This window comes from Ranitomeya variabilis, chromosome 7 (genome assembly GCF_051348905.1).
Source record: "Ranitomeya variabilis isolate aRanVar5 chromosome 7, aRanVar5.hap1, whole genome shotgun sequence".
In the NCBI taxonomy this organism is placed as follows: domain Eukaryota; kingdom Metazoa; phylum Chordata; class Amphibia; order Anura; family Dendrobatidae; genus Ranitomeya; species Ranitomeya variabilis.
Genome location: NC_135238.1, coordinates 240,115,542 through 240,135,123, shown reverse-complemented (window position 1 = coordinate 240,135,123; position 19,582 = coordinate 240,115,542). Strand labels below are relative to the sequence as shown.

At 42.4% G+C, this 19,582-nt stretch overlaps 2 protein-coding genes across 3 annotated transcripts in view; one reads left to right on the top strand and one right to left on the bottom strand.

The window, feature by feature from the left end:
• HSPBAP1 (HSPB1 associated protein 1) overlaps nucleotides 1–3,914 on the top strand; it is an 86,690-nt gene extending 82,776 nt beyond the window's left edge. The window contains exon 9 of the mRNA XM_077275249.1: nucleotides 3,782–3,914. Coding sequence (XP_077131364.1) covers nucleotides 3,782–3,795 — 14 coding nt within the window. The 3' untranslated portion in view covers nucleotides 3,796–3,914. The remainder of the gene's footprint in view (nucleotides 1–3,781) is intronic.
• A 4,631-nt stretch (nucleotides 3,915–8,545) lies between these two features.
• SLC15A2 (solute carrier family 15 member 2) overlaps nucleotides 8,546–19,582 on the bottom strand; it is a 49,455-nt gene continuing 38,418 nt past the window's right edge. For both annotated transcript variants that reach the window (XM_077273303.1, XM_077273301.1), the window contains 7 exons: nucleotides 18,002–18,139; nucleotides 12,602–12,648; nucleotides 12,275–12,379; nucleotides 11,443–11,536; nucleotides 10,911–11,063; nucleotides 10,350–10,454; nucleotides 8,546–10,265 (listed from right to left, as the gene is read on the bottom strand). In XM_077273303.1, coding sequence (XP_077129418.1) covers nucleotides 10,062–10,265; nucleotides 10,350–10,454; nucleotides 10,911–11,063; nucleotides 11,443–11,536; nucleotides 12,275–12,379; nucleotides 12,602–12,648; nucleotides 18,002–18,139 — 846 coding nt within the window. In that variant the 3' untranslated portion in view covers nucleotides 8,546–10,061. The remainder of the gene's footprint in view (nucleotides 10,266–10,349; nucleotides 10,455–10,910; nucleotides 11,064–11,442; nucleotides 11,537–12,274; nucleotides 12,380–12,601; nucleotides 12,649–18,001; nucleotides 18,140–19,582) is intronic.

The following is a 19,582-nucleotide window of genomic DNA, read 5'->3' as shown; positions in this document are numbered from 1 at the left end:
ATCGCACTTCTCTGCATCTGATGGAGGAGTCTGGGTTTGGTGATTCCAGGAGGACGTTACCCCCTGACTGCATTGTGCCCCCTGTACAGATGGTGGAGGAGGATAATGCTATGTGCTGTTATCAGGGGGTCCGCGGACCCTCAGCTCCAGTGATGGGAAATCTTCATCTTCAGCACAGGACATTGTGGACAATTGTAGCTTCAGCTTTGTGGGAACAATTTGGGGGAGACCCTTATCTGCCCCCCATGACTGTGCCCAGCGCACAAGGACCATACAGACATGTCTATGGAGGTAAATGAGGACAGAGAAGCCCCCGGAGGTGGATGTGGGGGGCACATACTTTCTCCATATTAATGTCTATGGATGTAGATGAGGACAGAGAAGCCCCCGGAGGAGGATGTGGGGGCACATACTTTCTCCATAATAAAGTCTATGGATGTAGATGAGGACAGAGAAGCCCCCGGAGGAGGATGTGGGGGGCACATACATTCCTCCTTGCAGTGTATATATAATGTCTTGTGAAAGTATTCACCCCTTGGCATTTTCCGTGTTTTAATACCTCACAACCTGGATTTTTTTTTTTTTTTAGGTTTTGCATCAGTTCATGTACAGAACATGCCGACAACTGAGAACATTTGGTTTTCTTTTTATTGTGACGCAAACAACAAATAGGACAAAATAACTGAAAACTTCACTGTGCATAACTATTCACCCCCCTGAAGTCGGTACTTTGTAGAGCCTCCTTTTGCAGCAATTACAGCTGTAAGTCGCTTGTGATAAGTCTCCGAGGTTTTCCACTGGGATTTTTGCCCATTCCTCCAGGTAAAACTGCTCCAGCTCCTTCAGGTTAGATGTTTCCTTTGATGAACAGCGACCCTCACGTCTGACCACAGATTCTCCATTGGATGAAGGTTCGGGCTGTGACTTGGCTGCTCCAGAACATTTACATGTTTCCTCTTCCACCTCTCGAGTGTTGCTTTAGCAGTATGCTTTGGTTCATTGACTTGTTGGAAGGTGAATCTCCGTCCCAGTCTCAAATCACTGATGGACTGAAACAGGTTTTGTTCAAGAATATCCCTGTGTTTCTCACCATCCATCTTCCCCTTGACTTGGACCATTTATCCTGTTCCTGCTGCTGAAAACATCCCCCAGCAAGATGCTGCCACCACCATGTTTCTCTGTGGGCATGGTGTTCTTGGGGTGATGAGCTCTGTTGGTTTGGTGTTATGATCTGGTGGCCTAAGAGCAGCATGGGACGTACTCTGGAGAAGGTGGTATCTGTACTGACCGCAGACCCTGAACTTAACACCGCAACTAGAAGTAGCCGTGGAATGTACCTAACACACCCTAGACATCTCGACACAGCCGGAGGACTAAATACCCCTAGAGATAGAAAAGGGAAAACTATCTTGCCTCAGAGAAAATCCCCAAAGGATAGACAGCCCCCCACAAATATTGACTGTGAGAGGAGAGGGAAATAACATACGCAGACTGAAATCAGGATTTAGCAAAGGAGGCCACTCTAGCTAAATAGAAAGGATAGGACAGAGTACTATGCGGTCAGTATTAAAACACTAGAAAATATCCACCACAGAAAATACAAAATCTCCACATCTAACTAAAGATATGGAGGGTATATCTGCATCTCCAGAGATACCAGCTTGGCTGAACAAATCCTTATGCAGACCAAGCTGTACAAGACAAAAACATGAAAAGAACTGAACAATGAAGCCCACAGCATGTGGACAGCAAAAAACAAAGCCAGAACTTATCTTTGTTGAAATGAACAGCAAAGCAGGAGAGACCAGGCAGGGATGTGAATCCTCCAGGAACAATGGACAACTGGCACTGACTAAAGGGTCAAGCAAGACTAAATAGCCCAGTCAGAATTGCGATAACTGAACACACCTGATGAATGCAGCGATCCAAAGACAGCAGCGCTACCACTTATAACCACCGGAGGGAGCCCAAGAGCAGAATTCACAACAGTTTGGCACCAGACACGGCGTTTACCACAGCACCTTCCTCGATACATTTTCGAGTCTCCCACATGTCTTTTGATCAACTCAAAACAAACCTTATAATTTTTGTGTGTAAGTAAAGTTTTTTTTCTGCCCGCTCTTACATAAAGGCCACCTCTATGGAGTGTATGGCTTATTGTGGTTGTATGGAGAGATGCTCCAGTCTGAGCTTGGGAACTCTGCAGCTCCTACAGGGCTACCCTTGGTGTCTGTGCTGCCTTTCTGACTAATGCCATCCTTGCCTGAGAGTTTTGGTGAGCGCCCTGTCTTGGCAGGTTTGTTGTGGTTCCATGTTCCTTCCATTTGATGACAATGGATTTGATGGTGCTCTGGGGGATCATCAGAGATTGGGAGATTTTTCATAACCCAACTTCGACTTGTACTTCTCAACTATGTCCGTGACTTGTTTGGAGATCTCCTTGGTCTTCATGGTGGTGTTTGCAGATCACCTTGGTCTTCATGGGATTGTTTGGAGATCTCCTTGGTCTTCGTGGTGGTGTTAGATCTCCTTGATCTTCATGTTGTTGTTTGAAGATCTCCTGGGTCTTCATCATGGTGTTTGCAAATCACCTTGGTCTTCATTGTGTTGTTTGGAGATCTCCTTGGTCTTCATGGTGGTGTTGGGAGATCTCCTTGGTCTTTGTGTTATTTGAAGATCTCTTGGGTCTTCATGGTGGTGTTTGCAGATCACCTTGGTCTTCATGATGTTGTTTGAAGATCTCCTGGGTCTTAATGATGGTGTTTGGAGATCTCCTTGGTCTTCATGGTGGTTAGTAGATCTCCTTGGTCTTCGTGTTGTTGTTTGAAGATCTCCTGGGTCTTCGTGGTGGTGTTTGCAGATCACCTTGGTCTTCATGGTGTTGTTTGGAGATCTCCTTGGTCTTCGTGGTGGTGATTGGAGATCTCCTTGGTATTCATGGTGTTGTTGTTTGGAGATCTTCTGCATCTTCGTGGTGTTATTTGGAGATCTTCTTCATCTTCGTGGTGTTATTTGGAGATCTCTGTGGTCTTCATGGTGTTGTTTTGAGATCTTCATGGTGTTGTTTGGAGATCTCTTTGGTCTTCATGGTGTGGTTTGGAGATCTTCTTTGTCTTCATGGTGTTGTTTGGAGATCTGCTTGGTCTTCATGGTGGTGTTGGTTAGTGGTGCCTCTTGCTAATGGTGTTGCAGCCTTTGTGACCTTTCAGTAAAGGTAAAGTCTATATACAGACAGATGTGTGACACTTAGATTGCACACAGGTGGACATCCTGTCTTTACGTATGGGACTTATGAAGGGAATTGCTTGCACCAGAAAATTTTAAGGGCTTCATCACAAAAGGGTGAATACATATGCACCTGCCAATGTTTAGTTATTTGATCCCATACATTTAATTTAGGCCTATATTTTTCTCACTTCACCAGTATTTAGTGCTGATACATCACACACAAATCAGATTATAAAAATATTTACACAGGTTGTAATGTAACAAAACAGATAAAAGCCGGGGGGGGGTGAATACTTTTGTAAGTCACTGTAAGCCTGTATCTCCGTTTCAGGAGTGGTTGATGCTTGGACTTGTAGTTGCAGTGTTGGGTGCGGTCCGGCACCATTGTGCCCCCTGGATGGGTACGTGCAGCTCTCAATGGGTCGCTGCCATCTTGCCTTCGCTTGTTTTGTGATTTATGACGCCTTTATGGCGCGGACACGGAGGGTAATTTATGGCCTCGGCTGTTTTACGCTTCGTCTCCTGACAAAATCGATCAATTCTGTTTCCTCAGAATCCATTACCTGACGCTGGTCCGGAGCCAGCGGGCACAGTGCTCGCCACCACGCAGGTACCCGCACCGTCTGCACAGGCTCCACTCACCCAGCGAGCAGCAAGAGACCGATAATCGAGGGTTTGGATTCTCCAGGTATGAACACTTTTACTTTCTTGTGTCATTGGCTATCTCCTGAAATACTCTGTGCTGCTGGGGACTTTGCTCTGTTCGCTATATTCAATGACATGTAAAAGTTTGTGCACCCCAAGTAAAAATTACCGTTATTGTAAGCAATAAACCAAAAGAAAAATGGACATCAAAGCTAAAAATAACAATTTTATTGAAAACCATTACATCAGTAAGCAAATTGTATAAATGAAATAAATAAAGAGACAAAATAATAAGAAAAAAATAATAATACAGAAGAGAGGCAACACTAGTGCCGCATACAAATACAACCTGCTAAATAACAGAGTGAAAGAACAAGAAGGAGGTGTGCCACAGCAAGGTATCCAATGAATAAAAAGAAAATAAATATAATGCTATGAAGTATTCATGGTGACACAGATCCAAAAAGTGGTCTAGCAGCAATGAGATATTCTCTCACAGGTGGAGAGCAGGTACAAGGGACAGGGAGTGTGCATGTAAGTAGCAGACAGATAAAAATAAGGTGCCTCAGCGTAATACAGTGTGGCAAAATAACCCTATGTATCTATATTAATCTCAACACATGTGTGCGAATATACCGGAAAAAATCCCATAAACATATGTGGCAAAAGAACCCCATATACCTATGTTAGTCTTTAACACATGTGTGCAGATATACCGCAAAGAATCCCATAGAGATACATGAGTAGGGCCGTATTATACTTACAAGGAGTAGAAAAGTTGTAGGCACACGCAGAGTCCCACCCTGTGGCAGTATGCGGGAAGAGGAGCCCCGACGCGCGTTTCGCAAATATTGCTTCCTCGGGGGGCGCTAGTGTAAGAATGAAGATAAAGCTCTTTTTATACACATGCTCCCAGAGATGATGGCGGCGCTGATCCAGGCCCTGCGTTAGCCGGAAGCTGCAGAGTCGGCGTCCGACGTCACTCTCGGGCGCCCCGCACCGACGCGCCAGTGGGAGGAGCCAGAGACGCGACGCCGTATGGACGCGTCTCCACAGCAACCAGCGCACGCTGACCAGGAGAAGCGCACAGCACTGAGAGCATGAGGGAGAATAGAACAGGAGGCGACCGCACAGATGGACCATAATAAGAAAAGCCTGTATATGGACGTGCACATACCTGACCGGAAAGGTGATAATGAAGAAAGAGTGACAAGAGTGGAACAAAAAAGTGCACAAAAGGACATCATACCTATGAATAAAAAAGAAAGACAAGGAGTGACATAAACATCCAACGTAAGGGATATGCATTAAACATATAAATAGTAAATGCTAATGTGTAGCGTACCCCTGCCTATAACCGGGTGGAGCCAATAAACACCCTGTGTATTCATATAAGATTGTACTGACAATGTAGGTATGTATATGCAATATGTGTGTATCCACGTATGCATACACTAAAATACAAATGCCATACTCAAGCCATAATAAAAGGTGCACGAGAAAGTGCAAAATTTAACCTAAAGAATATTAAATATTCAGGTGTAAAGTGCTGGTGCATCGATAGCAATCATGATAAAACACATATAACAATACAGAGTAAAATACATATTGCACATTAACTGAATTATAATACTGTGCACATAAATGCACATATGCAAAAACACATATGAACACATATACACATATAGATTGTGCTAAAAATGTTATAAAGATACCATGATTAAAAGAAGTGTACATAAATATAGTAATAATACAAAGAAGATAGGTGATGACCACTACTATAAAAAACAGAATTCCAAGTCAGGGATAGTCCAAGGCTCCTCAGGTGCGGAAAATCCAAATACGCCTCCAGAGATCACAGGGAATTAAAAAAAAAAAAAAATTATTATAATATTATTGTTATTGTAAGCAGTTCAGCAAGTTGAAGATGAAATGATCTCTAAAAGGGCTAAAGTTACAGTTCACACATTTACTTTGTATTTTAAGCAAAAATATATATATTTATATCTTTTACATTTTAAAAATTCTAAAAAGGAAAATGGGGCAATGCAAAAGTTTGGGCACCCTGCATTGTTAGTACCTGGTAGTACCCTGTCATGCTCAGACACTAGTGAGTCCAGCGGATGACACAGCACACAACAACGACGGGAAGGAAAAGTGAGAGGAAGGCATGATTGATTCCCCCCATGCTTAATGGTTGGAGAGATGTTCTTCTCCTGTAATTCTGTGCCCTTTTTTCTCTCCACACACACCTTTGATCATTGTGGCCAGAGATCTATTTTACCCTCATCGGTCCACAGGACTTGTTTCCACAATGTATCAGGCTTGTTTAGGTACAGTATTTTTCATACTTCTGATGCTGAATATTATGGTGAGGACACAGGAGAGGTTTTCTTCTGATGACTCTTCCATGAAGGCCATATTTGTGCAGGTGTCTCTGAACAGTAGTACAATATACCACAACTCCAGAGTCTACTAAATCTTTCTGAAGGTCTTTTGCAGTCAAGCAGGTTTATGATTTGCCTCCCTAGCAATCCTACGAGCAGCTCTCACTGAAATTTTGCTTGATCTTCCAGAACTTATCTTGACCTCCAGGGTTCCTGGTAACAGCCTTTTCTTAATTACATTTGGAAATGGGAAAAGGACAACATGAAAACACTTTGCGATCTTCTTACAGCCTTCTCCTGCTTTGTGGGCCGCCACCATTTTCCAAGTGCTTAACAGCGGCTTAGAAAAACCAATGGCTGCTGGGTTTTGGCACAAGGTTAGAGGAGGCTGGGTTTTTATAAAGCTGGGAAATTTGCATCACCTGGCCTTTCCTACCGATGATAGTGAACAAGCCATAACCCTAACAGGTTAATTAGGGTCTGAAACCTCAGTCAAAGTTATCTGCGCACACAAAGCTCCAAGGGTGCACAAACTTTTGCATTGTCTCATTTTCCTTTTTCAAATGTAAAAGATTAAAAAAATATATTTTTTTGCCTAAAATACAAAGGAAATGCGTCATCTACAACTTGCTGAACTGTAGCTTTCAGGCTGTGATCAGTACGTTTCTATCCTGAAATACTCTGTACTGCTGCCTTTTACCATATGAAACCCTCACTACGTGACACCTTAAACTCTTGTGAATATAAACCTGAATCAATTAATTGTCATCAAGCAGAGATGTTGAGAATGATGAGGGATTAAAGCAGAATTTTGCAGGGAGCGGGATGATGTATATAACGCTGGGAGCGTCGCAGCCTCAGAGCTGAACTCCGCAGTCAATATTTAATCATAGATTTTGCTCCATTGTTTGTTCCATCACCGGGATCGGACAGGAGGCAATTCCTCCAAAACGTCTTCTCTCTGCACAGCGCAGCGTCGCTCTCATTAATCGCTGAGGGTTTGTTCCTTTGTCTGCTGCTGACAGCAGTTAAACCCGACCTTTCCGTGCGGTCACTGCGATCTATCAGAATATTACGGAGCCTCAAGCAGATTTATGAGGCTAAAATTCTCCTCGCTTCTCCTGGCAACCAAACGTAAATCCTGACACTCCAGAAGCCACATTGGGAGTGGGCCGAGGCCGTGCTGGGAGTGGGAAGAGGCCACGTATGGAGTGGGAAGAGGCCGTGCTGGGAGTGGGAAGAGGCCGTGCTGGGAGTGGGAAGAGGCCGTGGTGGGAATGGGAAGAGGCCGTGCTGGGAGTGGGCAGAGGCCACGTATGGAGTGGGAAAAGGCCATGCTGGGAGTGGACCGAGGCCACGTATGGAGTGGGAAAAGGCCGTGCTGGGAGTGGGAAGAGGCCGCGTATGGATTGGGAAGAGGCCATGCTGGGAGTGGGCCGAGGCCGTGCTGGGAGTGGACCGAGGCCATGTATGGAGTGGGAAGAGGCCGTACTGGGAATGGGAAGAGGCCGTGCTGGGAGTGGGCTGAGGTCGCGTATAGAGTGGGATAAGGCCGTGCTGGGAGTGGGCAGAGGCCACGTATGGAGTGGGAAAAGGCCATGCTGGGAGTGGACCGAGGCCACGTATGGAGTGGGAAAAGGCCATGCTGGGAGTGGGAAGAGGCCGCGTATGGATTGGGAAGAGGCCATGCTGGGAGTGGGCTGAGGCCGTGCTGGGAGTGGACCGAGGCCACGTATGGAGTGGGAAGAGGCCGTGCTGGGAATGGGAAGAGGCCGTGCTGGGAGTGGGCTGAGGTCACGTATAGAGTGGGATAAGGCTGTGCTGGGAGTGGGCCGAGGCCACGTATAGAGTGGGAAAAGGCTGTGCTGGGAGTGGGCCGAGGCCGTGCTGCGAGTGGGCCGAGGCCACGTATAGAGTGGGAAAAGGCTGTGCTGGGAGTGGGCCAAGGCCACGTATAGAGTGGGATAAGGCCGTGCTGGGAGTGGGCCGAGGCCGTACTGGGAGTGGGCCGAGGCCACGTATGGAGTGGGCCGAGGCCGTGCTGGGAGTGAGCCGAGGCTGCCTATGGAATGGACCGAGGCTTCATCTTCACCAAATATTGACCTTCCGACACTTCGCACGGATCCATTTTCCGATCCCGTATGATCGCACATCTTGGACTTTTTATGATTTTCTGCCTTTTTTTTTCCATTTTAATAAAGTTTATTTGACGAGACAGAATATTTACAACTGATAACATTCAACAACGTGATATCAAACACTGAAGAATCAGCAATAAATCAGGATTAGCATTGTTGTAATTGTCTTTTTATTGTTACAGCCGTTATCTGAACATATAATCAAATAAAACCCAATGAAGACCCCAGACCTTATCTCTTCCCTCGCTTTCATAACCCCTTTTATATCCTAAATATAGACATATAATGATTCGCCTCCATCATCTGTGACCTTCTGATTGTGCAACTTCTGCTCCATAAAGAAACTTTGTTGTTTTTCTTTGTTTCTCAGTTTCTATCTTGTAATAAATCATCCAAGGTTTTTACGTGCCAATTATTTCCGATATCTGACGAGTTTCTTTTTCTAATCAATTTCTAAGAATCCATTTCTTAATGAATCATGTGGGGGACAAACACTTTTCCCATACTTTCCTCTATGGGGTTTGGGGAACTTAACTTTCCAAATTCTTTCTATATATGAAGTAGATACTTTCCAACTAGAGAATCTTCCTTCTTTCCACACCACCGGCACTTGATTGCAGCCATAAATACCTGATAAAGAATCATATCTGGAGCCTTTACTGGTCAATAAAGCTAATTGACCTTTTTTCCTCCGTTCACAAATCTGTTATTAACGACCTGTAATAAGGAATCTCCGGTTAGATTTGCAGAATTTGGTGATTTCCCAATTCTGGCCAATTCGTCGCTCGCCTTCTTCAGGCTTTAATCTTCCAGCCTCTGAATTCCCTTCTGCTTCCATTGTGGAAATCGCTTCTCTTGATTTCCTCGGACAAAGTCTGGATCCCTCAATGTCAGGATATACTTGGACACAGAGACCGGAGCTTGTACGTTCCTCTTAGGTCTCTCCGTGCATCTACTGCGTCTTCTCATAATCTACGGAGTTTCACGTGTGATGGGAATTCTGTGTTTCTAATGTAACATTTGGAAGTCGACGGCGCGGACGATTGGTGTAATGAGAAATAGTCGCATTATCCCAGTCCCTGATGTGTCCAGTTCGGGCGGCTGAATCATGGGCCCTAATGGGGGCATCTGCGTCCCTCCGGATTTCTGCAGACTTTTTATTACAAGATATTCCTAGTCTTTCACCTGCAGGAATCTTACAAGAGCTGAACGGTTCAGCATTAAGTGTCGAGTCTGCAGAGGATACAATATTCGAGAGAAGCGAATCATTTGTTATCAGATGCACCTTTCCAAAACGAGATAATGTTAATTTCTCCATTTAATTTTTTGCCTTTATTTATATACAGTATAATGTATCACAGTATTCCTGCTAATGTACATGAATCACAGCAGCACGGCCCCCCCGACCGTGGCCCGGACCCCCGCGCTCCTCTGATTATAGGTGATGACATGAGACTGTCCAAAGTGCAGCAATCGGCCCATGTGCCCTGATTGTTTGTGCTTGTAAAGTGGCGTAGCGTCCCGGAGAAGCGTCAGTTCATTGCCAAAGTTCATCATAAGGAAGAATAGAAGGAGAATCTCCGAGCCGGGGGGACGTAGTAATAAGCAGCGCCCCACAACACGTATAATGAGCCCCGAGATCGCAGCGTGCCGCCTCCGCCCTCTAGATCTTCGTCTTCTTCTCCTCCATGTTGATATCTGGACTCATTTCGAAGAAGTCAGGGATCTTCTTCTTCTCCTGTTTCTCGTCTTTCTCGTCCTCGTCCTTCAGGTCGTCAGGATTTACAGGGACGTAGAAGTAGCCCATAATGGAGAAGATGATGCTGACGGCGACCAGAAGAGCCCCGAAGAGGATGAACTCCGCCCACTGCGGGGTGAGAAACAAGCGGTGTCAGTGTGCTGGGGTCGCCTATGCTCGGGTGCTGGGGCCCTACGAGTTCTATCCTCATACCTGTTCCAGCGATCCCGCCTGGGCGACAATCAGCACTATCACGTTCCCGAAAGCGACGGTCAGCAGCCAGCCGGCCTGGAGGACGGACTTCATGCTGTTGGGAGCCTGCAGAGGGGGAGATGTAGGGGTCACAAGTCTGTTTACGGAATATTCTAGAGACATCTGGACCAGTAATAACAGATGTAATCCCCCAAATGTGCAGCTCCTCCCATTACATGGGACGTCTGCGCCCCGCTCACCTCTCACCCCGTCTAGTGTCAATCTGACGTGTCAAGACCTCTGATGAATGACTGCAACAACTACTACTATCCTGAGAGTCAATGACGAACAGTGTTAAGGATACTGGGCAGACTGGCACCAGACCACCCATAATACAGCCCCCCCCTCCAGATCTGAGAGTGCACCCATCTAATCTGATGCAGGGGCCCCCAATCACTTCCACCAGAGGGCTCGTTACGCCCCAGTCCAGCCCGTTACGCCCCAGGCCAGCCCGTTACGCCCCAGTCCAGCCCGTTACACCCCAGTCCAGCAATGCACACAACCACTCTTTCGGGCCATTACTTGGGAATACGAGAACTCCAGGCCAGTGACGGAAAACATGACTTCCCCGGCGCTGATCAGGAAGTACTGCGGCACCTGCCAAGCCACATGGAAGCTGTTTGCTGCCACGTCTTCTATCTTGGCGACTTTAATCTCTTGCTCAACTTCGTCCCTCTGAAAACAAGAAAAAAAAATAAACGTCTAGCACAGGAATAATGAGGACGACGTATACCAGAGCGGGGACTGTGGAGGCTCGGAATATCCTCACGTTCGTCTCCTCCCAGGATGTGCCATGCAGCAGTGAAAAAGAGCCGTGGATGAAGGTTCAGTTCCCATGTGGGCTGTCGTACGGCCGTCCCTGCCTCCATCTACTACTTTAACTGGACAGAGAATCCAAAATGGAAGAGCAGCTCTAAAGCACAAACTACTGCTCCAACAAAGCAAAATATTGTGCAGACAATCGAAGGGTTAATGAATTCTGCTTGTCATGGCCACCCTGCTACATACAGTGGTGGATCGAGAAGTCTGGAGACCAAACAGAAAGGTCACGTACGCTTCTCAGTACGGCCGTGTACGCTCCTCCGAAATCCAGCAGTCCCAGGTTAATGGAGTAGTCTGTGCTTCCAATCCGACCCAGAACAATGATCCTGTAGAGAGGAGCAGATAATGAGGGGCTGCACAGCCCAGATACCGGGACCTCCTCCCCCGCCGCTATCACAGCAGTAGGATCTCACTTTACTGCTTCAAATTAAAGATGGGGTATTTTACAACAGCCAGAAAGTGAGACTTGGGAACAGTACAGTGCTTTACTTAGATTAGATTTTACCTGGGTGGGTCAACAATCGTCTGTGCCCCCCAACTTTATTCAGCAGTTATATGTATTGGTTTCTTAAAGGGATGGTTCACTTTAAAAATAACCTTTAATAAGTAGTAATGGCATTAGGAATATCTCCATCAGCTCGGAGCTTTCTCTGACCAGGAGATGAAGAATAAGAACTTCATCAGAATGCCCCGTTGTTGCCTGGTGTCATTAGTGAGGGGATGGTCCCAACATAAGACCCCTGACCGTAATGCAGGGACCAAGCCACGTATTTTATTTCATTTCCCTGTTAAAGTAAACCAACCCTTTAAGAATAAGGGCTGAGGGACAACAATGTGACACATGGATGAGGTGGCTCTCAGGGGACATCAGGGACCGCCATGGGCGCATTGATAACGCTACACTGGGCACAGAAGACTCTGCAGTCAGAGATCATCCCGGACCCTCAGACACTGAATCTCTGCAGATTTCCCAGGATATAACTGGGGAGGGTCCGGACGATCCATTATGGACAATTAATCCCAGACCCCAACTGGCACCGGGCGCTGACCCTGGGGGCACTTACTTTGTTCTCTTCAGTAGGGTTTCTCTTGACACGACGCCCGGATTAACTATGACCTCGTTTCCTCCAATTGAAATGTTGACTGATGCATCGAGCATATTGATGAATCTGGAGGAAGTAATGACGTTGTCAGGAGCGATAATCCCATGTGCCCTCCCCCGATTGCAGTCACATTCCTTCCCGCTACCCCTGTGTCAGTCTTTACTGCGGCTCTGACATTGTATTCCTGACTTCTGAGGCTTAGAATGAGCAGATGCAGAGCACTGAGCAGATGAATACATGGTGTGTATGTGCGGATACAATATATGGAATGTTTCCGGATGCACCTACCTCACCGAGGCTTGACCATTTGATGGCTTTTCATTGAGATCGTCAGTCTAAAAAAGAAGAATCTTATCCAGTGATTGGTTGTAACTGTCTCAAAATCTACTCCCCCTACACCCACGTCTGCAGACGATCAGATCCGCAGCCAAATGGTAGTTCAGAGTCCTTAGGTGATAATATGCAAAATGTGTGGCTGCTTCCATCTGGGTCTCTACTCTGTATAATCAGTATCTCACCTGTGTATCACCTGTGTATAATCAGTGTCTCACCTGTGTATAATCAGTATCACCTGTGTATAATCAGTATATCACATGTGTATAATCAGTATATCACCTGTGTATAATCAGTGTCTCACCTGTGTATAATCAGTATATAATCAGTATCTCACCTGTGTATCACCTCTGTATAATCAGTGTCTCACCTGTATATAATCAGTGTCTCACCTGTGTATAATCAGTATATAATCACTATATCACCTGTGTATCACCAGTATATCACCTGTGTATAATCAGTATATCACCTGTGTATAATCAGTATATCACCTGTATATAATCAATATATCACCTGTGTATAATCAGTATATCACCTGTGTATAATCAGTATATCACCTGTGTATAATCAGTGTATAATCAGTATCTCACCTGTGTATCACCTGTATATAATCACTATATCACCTGTGTATAATCAGTATATCACCTGTGTATAATCAGTATATCACCTGTGTATAATCAGTATATCACCTGTGTATAATCAGTATATCACCTGTGTATAATCAGTATATCACCTGTGTATAATCAGTATATCACCTGTGTATAATCAGTGTATAATCAGTATCTCACCTGTGTATCACCTGTATATAATCACTATATCACCTGTTGTGAATTTGGATTCTGGGCTCCCCCGGTGGCTACTGGTGGAATTGAACTGGTGTCTTCATCTTCTCTGTTCACCTGTTCCCATCAAGATGTGGGAGTCGCTATATAACCTTGCTGCTCTGTTAGTTGCTTGCCGGTCAACAATGTTATCAGAAGCCTCTCTGTGCTTGTTCCTGCTCCTAGACAACTACTAGATAAGTTGGACTCTTGTCCATGTTTGTTTTTGCATTTTGTTCCAGTTCACAGCTGTAGTTTCGTTACTGTGTCTGGAAAGCTCTTGTGAACGGGAATTGCCACTCTGGTGTTATGAGTTAATGCCAGAGTTTTAAAGTAATTTCTGGATGGTATTTTTGATAGGGTTTTCAGCTGACCATGAAAGTGTCCTTTCTGTCTTCTGCTATGTAGTAAGTGGACCTCAAATTTGCTAAACCTATTTTCATACTACGTTTGTTATTTCATCTCAACTCACCGCCAATACATGTGGGGGGCCTCTGTCTCCTTTCGGGGTATTTCTCTAGAGGTGAGCTAGGACTAATATTTTCTTCTGCTAGCTTTATTTAGTCCTCCGGCTGGGCTGGGCATCTAGAATCAACGTAGGCATGCTACCCGGCCACTGCTAGTTGTGCGTTAGGTTTAGTTCATGGTCAGCTCAGTTCCCATCTTCCAAGAGCTAGTTCCTATATATGCTTATGCTATGTTCTCTTGCCATTGAGATCATGACAATCACCTGTGTATAATCAGTATATCACCTGTGTATAATCAATATATCACCTGTGTATAATCAGTATATCACCTGTGTATAATCAGTGTATAATCAGTATCTCACCTGTGTATCACCTGTATATAATCACTATATCACCTGTGTATAATCAGTATATCACCTGTGTATAATCAGTATATAATCAGTATCTCACCTGTGTATCACCTGTATATAATCAGTATATCACCTGTGTATAATCAGTATCTCACCTGTGTATCACCTGTGTATAATCAGTATATCACCTGTGTATAATCAGTATATCACCTGTATATAATCCGTATCTTACCTGTGTATAACCAGTATATAATCAGTATCTCACCTGTGTATCACCTGTGTATAATCAGTGTCTCACCTGTGTATCACCTGTGTATAATCAGTGTCTCACCTGTGTATAATCAGTATATAATCACTATATCACCTGTGTATCACCAGTATATCACCTGTGTATAATCAATATATCACCTGTGTATAATCAGTATATCACCTGTGTATAATCAGTATATCACCTGTGTATAATCAGTATATAATCAGTATCTCACCTGTGTATCACCTGTATATAATCAGTATCTCACCTGTGTATAATCAGTATCTCACCTGTGTATAATCAGTATATCACCTGTGTATAATCAATATATCACCTGTATATAATCAGTATATCACCTGTATATAATCCGTATCTCACCTGTGTATAACCAGTATATAATCAGTATCTCACCTGTGTATAATCAGTATATCACCTGTATATAATCAGTATATCACCTGTGTATAATCAGTATATCACCTGTATATAATCAGTGTCTCACCTGTGTATCACCTGTGTATAATCAATATATCACCTGTATATAATCAATATATCACCTGTATATAATCAGTATATCACCTGTGTATAATCAATATATCACCTGTATATAATCAGTATATCACCTGTGTATAATCAGTATCTCACCTGTGTATCACCTGTGTATAATCAGTATATCACCTGTGTATAATCAGTATATCACCTGTGTATAATCAGTATATCACCTGTATATAATCCGTATCTTACCTGTGTATAACCAGTATATAATCAGTATCTCACCTGTGTATCACCTGTGTATAATCAGTGTCTCACCTGTGTATCACCTGTGTATAATCAGTGTCTCACCTGTGTATAATCAGTATATAATCACTATATCACCTGTGTATCACCAGTATATCACCTGTGTATAATCAGTATATAATCAGTATCTCACCTGCGTATCACCTGTATATAATCAGTATCTCACCTGTGTATAATCAGTATCTCACCTGTGTATAATCAGTATATCACCTGTGTATAATCAATATATCACCTGTATATAATCAGTATATCACCTGTATATAATCCGTATCTCACCTGTGTATAACCAGTATATAATCAGTATCTCACCTGTGTATAATCAGTATATCACCTGTGTATAATCAATATATCACCTGTGTATAATCAGTATATCACCTGTGTATAATCAGTATATCACCTGTATATAATCCGTATCTCACCTGTGTATAACCAGTATATAATCAGTATATCACCTGTGTATAATCAGTGTCTCACCTGTATATAATCCGTATCTCACCTGTGTATAACCAGTATATAATCAGTGTCTCACCTGTATATAATCAGTATCTCACCTGTGTATAACCAGTATATAATCAGTATATCACTTGTGTATAATCAGTATCTCACCTGTGTATAACCAGTATATAATCAGTATATCACCTGTGTATAATCAATATATCACCTGTTTATAATCAGTATATCACCTGTATATAATCAGTGTCTCACCTGTGTATAACCAGTATATAATCAGTATATCACCTGTGTATAATCAATATATCACATGTGTATAATCAGTGTCTCACCTGTATATAATCAGTATCTCACCTGTGTATAACCAGTATATAATCAGTATCTCACCCATGTATAACCAGTATATAATCAGTATATCACCTGTGTATAATCAGTATCTTACCTGTGTATAACCAGTATATAATCAGTATCTCACCTGTGTATAACCAGTATATAATCAGGATATCACCTGTGTATAATCAGTATCTCACCTGTGTATAACCAGTATATAATCAGTATCTCACCTGTGTATAACCAGTATATAATCAGTATCTCACCCATGTATAACCAGTATATAATCAGTATATCACCTGTATATAATCCGTATCTCACCTGTGTATAACCAGTATATAATCAGTATCTCACCTGTGTATAACCAGTATATAATCAGGATATCACCTGTGTATAATCAGTATATAATCAGTATATCACCCGTGTATAACCAGTATATAGTCAGTATATCACCTGTGTATAATCAGTATATCACCTGTTTATAATCAGTATAGTTTCAGTGCTGCGGAATATGTCGGCGCTATGGAAATAATATTATTTTTTATTATTATTATTACTATGTATAATCATTATCTCACCTGTATATCACCTGTATATTACCTGTATATAATCAGTATATCACCTGTATATAATCTGTATATCACCTGTGTATAATCAGTATATCACATGTGTATAATCAGTATATCACATGTGTATAATCAGTATATCACCTGTATATAATCAGTATATCACCTGTGTATAATCAGTATATCACCTGTGTATAATCAGTATATCACCTGTGCATCACCTATGTATAATCAGTATATCACCTGTATATAATCAGTATGTCACCTGTATATAATCAGTATATCACCTGTATATAATCAGTATATCACATGTGTATAATCAGTATATCACATGTGTATAATCAGTATATCACATGTGTATAATCAGTATATTAGATGTGTATAATCAGTATATCACCTGTGTATAATCAGTATATCACATGTGTATAATCAGTATATCACCTGTGTATAATCAGTATATCACCTGTGTATAATCAGTATATCACATGTGTATGATCAGTATATCACCTGTGTATAATCAGTATATCACCTGTGCATCACCTGTATATAATCAGTATGTCACCTGTATATAATCAGTATATCACTTGTATATAATCAGTATATCACCTGTATATAATCAGTATATCACCTGTGTATAATCAGTATATCACCTGTGTATAATCAGTATATCACCTGTGCATCACCTATGTATAATCAGTATATCACCTGTATATAATCAGTATGTCACCTGTGTATAATCAGTATATCACCTGTATATAATCAGTATATCACCTGTATATAATCAGTATATCACCTGTATATAATCAGTATATCACCTGTGTATAATCAGTATATCACCTGTGTATAATCAGTATATCACCTGTGCATCACCTATGTATAATCAGTATATCACCTGTATATAATCAGTATGTCACCTGTGTATAATCAGTATATCACCTGTATATAATCAGTATATCACCTGTATATAATCAGTATGTCACCTGTGTATAATCAGTATATCACCTGTATATAATCAGTATATCACCTGTATATAATCAGTATATCACCTGTGTATAATCAGTATTTCACCTGTTTATAAAGGGTTTCTCATATGCATAACCAGTATATCACCTGTGTATCACCTGTATATAACCAGTATATCACCTGTATATAATCAGTATATCACCTGTGTATAATCAGCATATCACATTTGTGTAATCAGTGTGCACATGTGTATCACCTGTATATAATCAGTATATCACCTGTGCACCACCTGTGTATCACCCATGTAGCATCTCTGTATATTCAGCTTCGCACCTGTGCATCACCACATATTCTTCCACTTACTGTTATGCACTTGCCATTTTCTACAGCTACGGAATAAGTGCTTTCTGATGTAAGATCCATGTCGCAGATCTGGGTTCCTCCCAGTTCAATGACCACTGTCTGTGTATTCGTGATATTCAACTTCAAGTATTCAGGATCCTGCAGAGAAAAGCATAACATTAACATACAGCATAACCTGGGCTTCTCCTGTATATAATTATGTATGTACAGCCGGTATAACCTGGGCTTCTCCTGTATATAATTATATATGTACAGCTGGTATAACCTGGGCTTCTATTGTATATAATTATGTATGTACAGCCGGTATAACCTGGGCATCTCCTGTATATAATATATACAGCTGGTATAACCTGGGCTTCTCCTGTATATAATTATGTATGTACAGCCGGTATAACCTGGTCTTCTCCTGTATATAATTATATATGTACAGCCGGTATAACCTGGGCTTCTCCTGTATATAATTATGTATGTACAGCCGGTATAACCTGGGCTTCTATTGTATATAATTATGTATGTACAGCCGGTATAACCTGGGCATCTCCTGTATATAATATATACAGCTGGTATAACCTGGGCATCTCCTGTATGTAATTATATATGTACAGCTGGTATAACCTGGGCATCTCCTGTATATAATTATATATGTACAGCCGGTAAAACCGGGGTATCTCCTGTATATAATTATATATGTATAGCTGGTATAACCTGGGCATCTCCTGTATATAATTGTATATGTACAGCCGGTATAACCTGGGCATCTCCTGTATATAATTCTATATGTACAGAGGGTATAACCTGGGCATCTCCTGTATATGATTATATATGTACAGCCGGTATAACCTGGGCATCTCCTGTATATAATTATATATGTATAGCCGGTATAACCTGGGTATCTCCTGTATATAAGAGAATGCCAAGAGTGTGCAAAGCAGTCATCAAAGCAAAAGGTGGCTACTTTGAAGAACCTAGAATATAAGACCTAATTTCAGTTGTTTCACACTTTTTGTTAAGTATATAATTCCACATGTGTTAATTCATAGTTTTGATGCCTTCAGTGTGAATGTACAATTTTCATAGTCATGAAAATACAGAAAAATCTTTAAATGAGAAGGTGTGTCCAAACTTTTGGTCTGTACTGTGTATATATATATGTATGTGTGTGTAGTGAAATATGTACAGGTCTATTGTGTGACTAGCAGTAATTTAACATCTGTCCTGAAGGCTGGAGGTCACAACACATGTGTCTTGAGACGACAGTCTACTGTCTCCAATCTTACCAGGGGGTCGTGCTGGGAACCAAGAAGCAAAGGGAACATTTTACACCTCCTAGCTCTTTGAAGAGAGATGTCAATTACAGCCTGACACTATCTGTGAGAAGCTTTACACAAAAGATCTCAGAGCAAATAATATATTCATTGGGGTCGCGGCCGTGGTCCAATCAAAAACAAGCAATTAGAATATCAACTTGAGGGGCTGGTCTAGAAATCTGACCTCCAGGGTGACTCTATAAATTTGGCTTGTATACATTCAAAATTGTTCACATAATGGGGGCAGCTGAGCTGATGTGATCCAGTCTATATT